Below are 12,103 nucleotides of genomic sequence, written 5' to 3' on the forward strand. Positions count from 1 at the left end.
ACACAAACAGTGCCTCTAGCGGAACATTTGCGATGTTCGTGTTTCCATACAAATTGAGATTTTAACGCGAACGCGATCGAGACGTATTTTGTAACCGAAAACTTACACTAAGGGCACAGTACGAAGTGAAACATTGACGGAAACATTTGGCACACGTATGCTTTTTAGTGCTCGCAACTCTTGCAAAATACTGCAGCTATTATGACTTGTGGAGACAAATAGGGGGCATTAATCACGACAACTTCGCAATCTGGGACATACATTACGCTCTTGTTTTAACTTGAACGGAAATAAAATGGAAACGTGACGCCACATATTTTATATTCCAAACTTTGCCGAACAGAGACAATAATACTTCCCAAAAGCACAAAATTCCAGTCCTGTGAATTATATTTAAATAGCACACAAAATAATCTGCTTTTACAGCTTTAAAGTACCTAGGCATCATTTTTTTTTAATCGACGCACCATAGACCATGACAAAGCGACAAACGTTCAACTTGAACCTCGAAGAAATGAGGGCAGTTGAGGCGGTAGTAATTCTAAATAATCTAAATTTGATAGATCGTTTTTCTTGTTAGATTTTGCATCATTAACAAAATGAGATTCGAAATCGTAATCCTTGATTTCAGCTTCTTCTTTCCAATTGCTGTGATGACAAGGTCCAACAATTTGAATTAAATCATTGGGTATAGTAATAGGTTTACGATTTACATTCGCGCGATCAGTATCAATAACATAAAAACACTGTTCATTGTTAATCTGACGTGTTCCTTGTTTTGGATGAGTACATCGTAAAATACCCACCTTGGGCGAATCGTTATCTGAATGACTAAATTGTTCACTCTCAGTTTCTGAGCTCTTTGAAGATTCAGTGAAAGAACTGCGATTATTAGCTTTACACCCGTGATCTGTGCTTTTTACTACTTGATACCAAGTAATTCCCATGCCTCTTGCTTTTTCTTCCGGAAGGCTATATCCCCATTTGTTCATTTCTGAAACCAGCTCATTGCAAACACATTTAGATTTATCACATCCTGTACTATCCCACTTCGGGTCGCAAGTGGTAGTAACCGCTTTATTTTGTGGACGCACGAGGGTACCAATCATGTGTACGGATGTTGACGATAATTCACTCGTGGTCGTTTGGGCTGTATCTTCAACAGCGTTTTTTTCTATATCTTGTATAACTTTTTCTTCAACAAAAACATAAATGTTACCTGAAGGCGTTATCTTCAGTGAGCCATAATGACCTTTACATTCGTGATCTTGATTCAAACAAATAATTATATCTCCTCCATCGGTCCTTTTAATGGGAATTAGGTTTCTACCTGACTTTGATATGTAATTTTTAAGATTATTAATAAACGATAATTTGGAATCCTTGTTCAAAACAACAGTATATTGCCCAGATATTGTCTTCTTCAGAATTGCTGGTGGACCAGTGAGTGAAGATTTTTGATCGTGGATTCTTACTTTTCCGTAAACATGTGAATCACTGCATGATTTTGAATCTAAAAACTTAGATTTCGCTAAGTGCTCTCTATGTAACTCTCTACTTGATTGAGGTGCTTTTTTAAACAGCTCTCCAAACACATTAGAAGACTGACCTGTCGGAATTTCTGTTTCTATAGCTTCGAAAGCAGAACCTTTTACAAACAATTTTATGTTTCCTGAATAAGATTTGACTAATAAAGCATTAATGTTGGTGTCAGAAGAATTGTCTATATTATCATCGAAGTCGATAAGATAACATCCTGATTCCGTTTTTGATAAATTTACGTAGCTTTCGCTGTCATCTCCGATAGAATGGTCAATTATTTGCATATGTTGTTTTCCGAATTCTTTGTCCAATACAAACTCGTAATTACCAGAAGCAGTTATTCTGATTGAACAAGTCGTGTCAGGATGAACTCGTTGTGCTCCCTTTACTCTTACTTTATGAGATATTTCGTGTGGTTTCAACGCGATGACTTCATGATCGGATTGATTTAATACTGAATCTTTCAGAACAGCATACATTCCTCCTGATGACGTTTTTCTTAATGTGGCATTAGCCATTTCTTTTTCTGGGTTAACCTTTAATAAATATTTAGAGTTCTTGTTCTCCAACAAAACTGGATTTTCTTGCAATTGTTCCGCCATTTGACTATGATTGGCGATGTCTTTCATATTAACAGCTATGTGTCCGGAATTCGTAGCAGTTAAGTTTGCTTTCAAATCGATTTCAAGTCCACTTTCACCTACAACTTTTAAATCCAAAGCAGTTTCATTATTTAATAACATTTTGTGGATGTTTTCTCCTAAAGTCGCTATCTTTTTAATGTCGTTCATAATATTGGACGATTTTTTGTTATAATTATTATCTACTTGTTCAATATTTTGATTTGATGATTTGTATAAAGATCTCTTTGTCTTATCTAATTCTTTCACATCTGCTTTTATTTTTGTAAAGTCAAAATTTTCTATTGGCTCACTTTTTTTATCATACCTTACACCACCTTCTTGATCTGCATATTTTTCTGAATCTTTTGATCCGTATCTTAGAACACCAAACCCTTCTTTGACTTCGATTTGTTTAATACCTAAAGCAGTACTTTTAGCCGCACTATAAGTGATTTTTTCTTCTTCTTCAGTTAAAGCAAGAGGCTGTTGATTACATTCATAGTGGTTTACTTTTTTTGTTAATTCTATTGGAAAAGTTGACGTTTGCGATAGTTTTTTTGCACCTTTGCTATGCATAATATCTGGTTGAATAGTATTAATAATGTTCTTATGAACTTCTAGTGTCATCTGACCGGAACCATTTCTTTTGACCAAAATTTTTTGACTATCACTGGAAACACTCTGATCTTTATTGAATTTCATGACATAATGTCCTGAAAGGGTTTTCTTTAAAACAACAAACAGATTAGGATTTTCTTTTGTACTATTATCAATGAGTTCTATTGTTTTTTCATCTAAGGCCATTTCCATTGCTCCTGATGAAGTTATAGTGATCTCTGTGAGTTCATGATTTAACGTTCCGGATTTATTTAACATAGCTACTTTAAAAAGTTCTTTGGACGCAATTTGTTTTATTAGACTACCAACTACCTGCTCAAGTGGGATTCTTTGCTGTTCTATTGTGTCAAGTGCTATGTGAGGATTTGTGCCACGTTCCTGATAAGCCTGAGACATCACTTCTGCTTGAACAATAGGAACGTCTTTGCCTTCTACCATTTTTGCTTTAACTGTTTCAATGGATTTACGGAGATCTTCTTCCATAGTAGAAAATCGGTTAATCTTTTTGTATTTAAAATCACATTTATTTTCACGTTTAGGTATTTTTTCAAATTCTTTTTGTTTTTTATTATTTGGCGTTGGTTCTGTTTTTTCTAGGTGTTCCAAAATAGTGGGACATTTCGACTTTTTTATTTCTCTTACTTCCTTGCACTGCTTAATACCTAAAAATAATAATAATAAATTAATTACATCTCTGAAATCTGATCTCAAAACGTGGGAGTACAAAATAAACCACCAAATCAAAATTGACTTACGTGTATCCGGAGTTTACCGAATTCAACATATCAAAGGCATAAAATAATAAAACAATTACACTCTGTTACTGTTTTTATTATAAGTAAAACAATCCAAAATAAAAAAGAATACCAGAAATATAAAAAAACAAGCTATCAAAGTTATTGTCGTAACATTAACGTAATGTTGTTAGTATCACAATCATTACTTCAATTTTCAATTTTCAACAATCTTCAACAACCGTCTCTTGAAACACTGGATATGTTGCTTAATATTGTGTAACTCACTTTCTCGATAGGCGATACCTCGGTATACCGCCCCATCACTTCCTCGATCATTTTATTTCGAGGTTGGCTCCTAAGATCTAAAATAACGAGGTCATAAGGTCACAAAAATAGTTCTTAGAAATTGATAACCGTTTGTACTCCCACGTAAATTAACCAAAAACATGCTACTTGACTTACCACCGCATGTGCATTTCCCCGGTTCACATCCACATTGTAGCGCCATCTACAAACAATTATAAAAGATATGATTGAACTATTTCCTTCGTAGTACGTTCTCATAATACGTTTCATCACTACTTACATTTTATGGTTCTACAAAGGATTCCAATTAAGCTGGTTCTATAGTGTATACATACTTTTTAAAAGTTAAACGTAAAAATTGGTTTTTGTACCGTGAATTTCAGTCTCTCCAAATTGTTTAATTGCCGGCAATATAAATGTGTGACATTTTTAACGTAACAACGAATTTTTCATCACAAAATCTCGAAAGCGGTCAAAACGTTAATATCTCAATTACTATGGACAAATTAGAAGCGTTGACCTAGGCCTATTGGCATAAAACTGTTCTCATTCATATATTGTTTTCTGTAAGTAACTAAAGTTTGAGAGATTTGTATGGGACAGAATAAGAAACGAGGGAAAAAAAGATGACGACAAAGAATTCTAGAGGTCATAGGCTATTCTTCTAATATCAAGATAACATTTTTCTTTTTCTCACCATATTACTCATGTTCGGACCAAATGGAATCGTAGTGGCGTATCCTTTCGGTTTCGACGGTGTTCCAATAGAATACAAGGACTCGGGTCCCAGCATGCACTGAGCCGCTCTCATGTTTTTCGAAAAGTTGCAAGATTGTCCAGGCTGTGTTCCACAAGGCTCAGGCTTCCACGTGTTCAGTAGATTCTGTACTTCATCAGGAACCTTTGCATTGGCACAATCGGGACCACACTCAATGGGATCTTTCTGGTGTGGACATACATTTGCTTTGCCCTGTAAGTACAGAAATTAGTAGGTAAATTATTTCATAAATAGGCGATGTTCCTTTCCCCAAATACAATGAAAGGAACGGAAATAAAGCTATTGGTCTTGTTCTTTTTAACAATATTACCATCTCTTAAGAGATGGTAAAATTGAAACTAGCTTACATTTTATTTGCCAAGGTAAGTCTCTAATGATAAAAAGGAATACTTACAGAATAGGTACCCACTTAATATCACAAATATATTCTTAGCAAATTTTTCATGGAATCTGAGAGTAAAACTGAGACAAGAAAATGTAAAACCTAATTAATCTTATCATTAAAAAATATCTACTGATATTTGCGCTTAGTAAAAGCGTGATGTAAATTTAACTTACAATATCTTCTTTGTCTTCTGCAAGTCGAGGGCATGGGGCAGGATCTTTAGGTGGAGGAGGAGCCTTAGCCGAACAGATACATAGCTTGGGACCACCTGGGCAGTTGCACTCACCGGTGCCACCCCAGCGGCGACAAGGATCCTATAGATCATTAAGAGTTAGCGAATGAGTAAGGAATAAAACGGCGAATGAAAATATGTCGTCTATGTATGAAATCCTTTGAAAATGACCGTTATAATAAGTCTTTCTGTCATACACAGCTGTCATAGCAAAACAAGGGGGAAAAAAACTATCATTCAAATAAATAATCTTTTTGCACCTGAATTACAATATAAAAGAAAATAAAGCTACCTTTCTGGCTGGCGTTCCTTTATCCACTTTATCAGCCTTAACTTTAGTGACCGTGATTTGTGCTAAACACAGCATGAGTTGTTTGTAGGTATCACTATCCATCTGAAATAATACCAATACCAACTTTCTCATCCACTGTTAAATTCAAGTAACTCACTAAACACATTATCACACGTTACAAATACCTCGCATCGCGTTTTCACAGCACCACCAATAATAGTAAGATTCAAATTCTTCTTCACGGTTGCTAATACGAAATCTTGCAGAGCCTTTCTGGTTTCATCGTTCAATTTCCCATTTCGGCTTTTCTTTAAGCATGAGAGTACTTGCTCGGCCAAAACTTTGCCCGGACGTGTCTTAACTTGCCTCTCCAATATCGTGTACATGTTTTCAAATACATTATCTAAGAATTTGTGTTTAACAGACATGCATACACAGGCGGTAGTAGGATCTTCAGTACAAACACCATCACCATACAAACATTCCCTTATTTCATGGCATCTGGGACAATCGGTGCAAAATCTTCTTACGTCGGCACTATCCACGCACTTGTGACACCTGATGCATCTTACTTTGTAGTTTGCTAAATCTTCACTAACCTTCTTCAGTTCATCTGCCATATTCTGTTGTTTTGTTTTACACCTATCCTTACACTGATCACTTTGTGTTTTGAGCAAGTCGATTTCACCCATTATGGCATTAATCTGAAAAAACACAGGTTGGAAGTAGACATTATTCATTAACACTAAGACGTTGTACAAAATACTTTCTACGAGTAACTACCTCTGCTCTCAAATCTTCATTTTCAAGTTTCTTTTGCAATAAAACTCTACAAATTGTTGCTAAATCGTTTCTAGCCTCTTTTATATATTTGTTGCCTTCGTCTTCTTTATCTTTTTTAAGTTTCTCTTCTTTGGATACAACATCTTGTAACTTTTTGAATTCCTGTGCTAATTGAGACATTTTGTTCTGTAATTAGAAAATCTGATGAGAATAGGTACCAAATTAAATAATAACGTCATTGTATTATTTAGGCTTTGTATTATATTATGCATTGTATTATTTAGGCTTTAGTCTTTACGACATCGACATCAAAGCAATATTAACCAGATACTAACATTTGAAGCTTGCTTCTTTCCATTCAGAGATTTCTTTGCGGCTTCGATATCCTTATTATTTGTTTCTATTCTCTTCTTGTAATCATTAATCTCCGCATTAATGGATTTGATATCATTATTCTTCTGGTTCGTTTTTTCCTTGATCTCTTTCTTACATTGTTCCAAATGCTTCATTTGTTGTTCGAGATCTTTTTTATTCTTCCGCCATTTTGACAAACTTCCCTCGACTTCCCTTTGCTATACATAATTAGAATAAAACATGGGCTGTAGGTATTCGCGGCATCATTATTATAGAAACGATTAAATGCAAACTTTCCTCTGCTTTTTAAACATAATTTCCTGAACCATTCATCTTATAAGTAATACGGGCACTTCACGTTGTATTTTTGATTGAATATTTTATTTCTGCGTTTACTTTGTGTGAGAATATTGAGCTAATACTACAAAGCCAGCTTATAAGTACCACCTTTAACCTTACTTTATTGTCAAAATTCATCAATAAATCATCAATTACTACCGTACCTCTTTCAAAAGATTCTTCTGCTTTTGTATGGAATCCGATATCTTCTTCTTGTACGTGTCCTCCATACACGTCCACATACAATCAGCCTGCTTGAGCAACTCTGTCCCCTGCTTCTCCCGTTCCTCTAAACTTTGGATCTGTGTTTGAACCTGTTTCTGGACGTCTGCTAGAGCATTTATTTTCAGACTGCACTTTTTATCGAAAGACGCCGCCTGAAAGAGCAATCTCTAATAAATCTATTTAAATTAAAATATGTTTTACGAAACCCATGAAGAGAATGCATGTATGTATTTTTGGAGTGATTTGGATGCACGAATTATTTGCAGTAGTTCCTTTGGCAGTACAAAAAAGGAGAATTATTACTATGAAAGAAACTAAAGGAACTACTGCGAGTAATTCGAAACCGCAAGTGCGGAAGCGACAACCAAAGAAGTCGGATTGGACAGTAGCGCGTTTAATGACTTATTAAAGTTATTACACCTTCTGGCACTAAGCTCTTTATCAAGATGCGTGGTTTTCCTACTCCGAACACTCATTCGTTCAAATGTCTAACTTAGCTGATAAAACGCTGTGATATTTAGGAATATAACTTTTTAAGTATATAATTACTTAAGCTTTCGTGAGACTATCTGATATTTTAAAGTTGACTGTACCAACAAAAAAAAACAAATGGAAAAGTTTATTATGACTTTTCTGATGGCAGTAGAAAATGAAAGTTGACTTTTCTGCTTACATTTTGCAAATTGCACAACACTTTGCTTAGAGGCAGTATATCGCTCCCCCTTAGACTGGCTGACGGTGATTTCTTGGGATCACAACACCCAACCTTAGGAGCGCCTGCAGCAGGTTTTTTCTGTCCACAACCTTTCGTAGCACTATTCTCACGGTCTTGATCCGTGGTTATCTTGCAACATATCCTGTATATAAAAAACCGGTGTCATCGCGTACCCTGAGCATACATAACAACAATTTAAAGTAAGAAAGAAAGAAAATATATTTATTCACAACAACACCAAAACACAACAATACTCTCGGTGCTCTCGGAACTCTCGATGTACGACTCGCACTTGGCCAGTAGGGGGAGAGCAGTTTTGACAGTTTTGACAGTTTTTTGCTTACTTTAATAGCATTATTTTCCGCCTTATTTTATGGGGATCTGCTGCAGACATTGAGTCAATTTTTTTCTTATCAAAGAGAGCAATTAGAGCAATTTACAATTTAAAGACGCGTGAATCTTTAAGATCTTTTTATAAGGAAACAGGTATCCTAACCCTGCCGTCGCTTTATGTTTTTGAAATAATCATGTATGTTAGGAAGAACATATGTAATTTTCCCTTTAACGTCGATAAGCCAAAGGCTACTAGAAATACAGGGAAGCTTAAAGTTCCATCTTACAGACTGGCTAAAACCAAAAAGTCGTTTCTGGGAAGTTGCATACGATTTTATAATAAAATTCCAAAAAATATTACAAATGAAACGGAATCAAAATTCATCTATTTGGAAATAATTCCGATCCGCATTGGCGATCCCTTCAAATACCGAACCTACTGTGTTAAAAATAAAGTTTTGTTAAATACTTGTGATGAATAGATATCATTCAATAATATTGTAAATCTGTTTTTAAAAAAAATACCTCGTTGAGTTTCTTGCCGGATTCTTTTCAACAGAGGCTTTTCCGAACCGGTGGTAGATTTTTTTTTTGACATTCATAAGTGCTTGTTATAGCCTAAATTGAATAAAGATATTTTGATTTTGACTTTGACTTTGACACGTTTGCAATCCTTTATTTTCACAAGTTAAAATTATTTTGTCGATCGCACATATATATTCTACTGTTCTCTATCTAGATATACAATTTACTTAATTTCACCTACGTTTGAATCTTATCAACGACATCCCTTGTCTTGTCTTGCGTGAAATTATAACATGCAATTTCCTGTGGTCCGAAGCTCCCAGCTTGTGTGTCAGAATCCATTCTTTGCAGGACAGCTTCCTGTACAAGAATAATGCGGAATGATTCATTAAAACTATAAATAAACTTATTTTATCCATATACCCAAGCGAATTAGCTCGTTGAAGTGGCAATGAGCAGGCCTATAGCACGGAGAACAGATGGCTGTTGGGGCCGAAAAGGTCTGGAACGGAGACCGTGGAACGGCAAACGCAGGACGTCCACCAACGAGATGGAAGGATGACCTGGTTATAGTCGTGAGTTCACGGTGGATGCAGGCCGCTTCCAACCAAAGCAACTAGCTGGAGGTCTATGGGGGACTAATTTGTGTTAGTATACGGGAACATTTCGACCATAGCAACTTGAGCGGAAAGTATAGACAGTCTGTACAGAATAATTATTGGAGTAGACACATTAACTTATATATTAAGAAGTGTTCTATCAGACAACATTTTTAAATTTAATTCATTTTTTATGAAATAATCGAGAAAACCACAAAAATGCAAATTAAGAGCGTTTATACTTGATGAGCTGGCAAAGTTGCATTTTTGAGTTTTTCTCGATTATTCCTTTAAAAATGAAAGGAAATTAAAAATGTTGTCTGATAGAACACTTCTATAAGTTAATGTGTCTACTCTAATAATTCTTCGTGATAGACTTTTATGTTCTTTAAAAACTAATTAATGTTTATAACCAGTTTTTAAAGAAAATAAAAGTCTGTACCGAATAATTATTGGAGTAGACACATTAACTTATATATTAAGAAGTGTTCTATCAGACAACATTTTAAATTTTAATTCACTTTTTATGAAATAATCGAGAAAACTAACAAAAATGCAACGTTGCCAGCCCAACAGGTATAAACGCTCTTAATGAACTACAATAATTTAAATACGTAATTGATTTTGCGGGGAGGTCCATATCAATGAACTGTACTATTTTTACTTGCTAAAAAATGCATACCTGCGCTCAAAAAATATAACTCTCACTCGGGCAGTCGGTTAAATATACCTACTACCCGAAAAAATATGGGCCACGGAATTCCATTGGTAAAGTGAAAATACTAACAAATATATTTCTTTATTAGGTACATTACTCATCTAAACGTCGTCGATCAACCTAACCCTTGGTCCCACTGTTCAACTAACGCAACCCCTACAACCACTTGACACTTGACTCATTAGAAACCTAAATCATTTAACAAAATACAGAAAAGAATCAATACCCGCAAGTCACAATAAGGATCTTCCTTGAGAATATCCCAGAATCTGCACATGAGCCTGATGCAAGGGTCATTGGTCGAAGCCTCGTCGTTTGGTTCCGTAGTGTCGTCGGCCATGCCTTCGCCGAGTTCGATCATGAGGTCGTCCAACGCTTGGTAGCGCCTTTTGAGGCATTCGGGCAGTTCCCGCATTACGAATCTATTATAGTCCTGACTTTCAATTTAATTTTTAGAGAATTATCTTCAGAGACGTCTGTGGAAGCTGAACTATTTTATAGGTACGGCAAGTAATAAACTACCAATGAAGTAGGTGTGATCTTAAGTCAGTACACCAGAATCCCTAGCCTGATTCCCCGGGGGCTCCTGATGAACTCAGGCAGAGTCTTCCTATCTTCACACAGGGTCAGTAGGTATCTTCATTGATTTTATTTTGGTTAGAGAAGAAAGTTTCCTAGGACATTTCTAGAGAAATCGGCGCTAAGGTAGTATCCCAGGTAGGCATCCACATTTAGGGGCTGTTTCACCATCCATTGATTAGCGTTAACCGACGGTTAAATGTGATGCCGTCTCCGTCTACTCGAACAAAACAAATAGAGACGGCATCACACCTAATCGCCAGTTAACACTAATCAATGGATGGTGAAACAGCCCTTTAAACAAGTACCTATTACCTACTGAGCTGCAAAAAATCTGGCCCTCAAATGTACCTACGCAATAATTGTCTAGTTTCTCAATAACGATTCGTTTATTAGACGCAGGTATAAAGCTAAAGTCTTTTCACGATACAAATATAATAATAATAATAAATAATAAATATCACGGGACAATTCACACCAATTGACCTAGTCCTAAAGTAAGCTTAGCAAAGCTTGTGTTATGGGTACTAAGCAACGGATAAATATAATTATATAGATAGATACATACTTAAATACATAGTAAACACCCAAGACCCGAGAACAAACATTCGTATTTTTCATACAAATATCTGCCCCGACACGGGAATCGAACCCGGGACCTCAAGCTTCGTAGTCATGTTCTCTAACCACTATCTGGTCGTCAATAATATAAGAATAACAAAGACATTAAATAATTTAATTATGTAAAAAACTTACGTAGGTCAACAATTCGAATTATACAAAAACTTATTTAAGTGTTTAAAAATATAAAACTTCTAGATAACTTTGTCATGGTCTAAGATCACTGAATTTAGGTATATATTTTTATTTTATTTTTATTTTTTACAAAGTAGTGGTTAAAGCCACCATTGACGGAATAATGTGTGAGTGAAGTTGTGTCATTGTTCTAAAAAAACACAAGAAAACAGACTAATAAATGCTAATGGCCAAGACTTTTGAATTAAATAAATAATAATATATTATTAATTTCAATAAACGTTAATACTACTAATAAAACACTTGTACATAACAAAATCTTGTGATCGTGACACATTTCAACTAATTCCTGTCTGTACATTTCATGAACATTTACATAATTAAACTTCTAAAACGCGCCAAAGCTGACGAGAAGTTATACGTTCCGAAACAATGTGTCCGAATCCAATGAGGGCTATCGCGTATGAATTCGCCACTAGAGGCGCTAGTGTAGCGTGAGGTCTCCGAAATGTCAAATCTCATAGTTTTTGAGTGAGCTACGCAGGTTTATTTATAATTAGAATAATTTTGTGAATATTTTGCAATATTTGAAATTAATTGTGGCAAATATGCGTTCCGGGGCAATGAATGTCTGTGTTTTGAGACAGTTTTGTCTTTCGGAAAC

The 12,103-nt window shown here is 35.3% G+C and overlaps 1 protein-coding gene across 6 annotated transcripts; it reads right to left on the reverse strand.

Annotated features, from left to right (window-relative positions):
- Positions 1-304: 304 nt before the first annotated feature.
- Positions 305-11,600, reverse strand: LOC141436244 (uncharacterized). 6 transcript variants are annotated; one of them, XM_074099142.1, is made up of 13 exons: positions 11,440-11,600; positions 10,331-10,490; positions 9,029-9,147; positions 7,888-8,071; positions 7,154-7,366; positions 6,632-6,868; positions 6,297-6,482; positions 5,699-6,217; positions 5,514-5,615; positions 5,163-5,303; positions 4,524-4,796; positions 3,983-4,028; positions 305-3,445 (listed from the first exon to the last, which is right to left on the reverse strand). In XM_074099142.1, the coding sequence occupies exons 2-13, from the start codon at positions 10,463-10,465 to the stop codon at positions 495-497; spliced, it is 5,106 nt and encodes a 1,701-aa protein (XP_073955243.1). In that variant the 5' UTR covers positions 10,466-10,490; positions 11,440-11,600; the 3' UTR covers positions 305-494. The 6 variants fall into 6 exon arrangements, with proteins under 6 accessions (XP_073955243.1, XP_073955240.1, XP_073955242.1 ...); XM_074099139.1 differs by having other exon boundaries at positions 10,331-10,526; XM_074099141.1 differs by having other exon boundaries at positions 10,331-10,537.
- Between the last annotated feature and the right edge of the window lie 503 nt (positions 11,601-12,103).

The sequence above is a fragment of the Choristoneura fumiferana genome, chromosome 16, assembly GCF_025370935.1.
Source record: "Choristoneura fumiferana chromosome 16, NRCan_CFum_1, whole genome shotgun sequence".
NCBI classification, from domain to species: Eukaryota; Metazoa; Arthropoda; class Insecta; order Lepidoptera; family Tortricidae; genus Choristoneura; species Choristoneura fumiferana.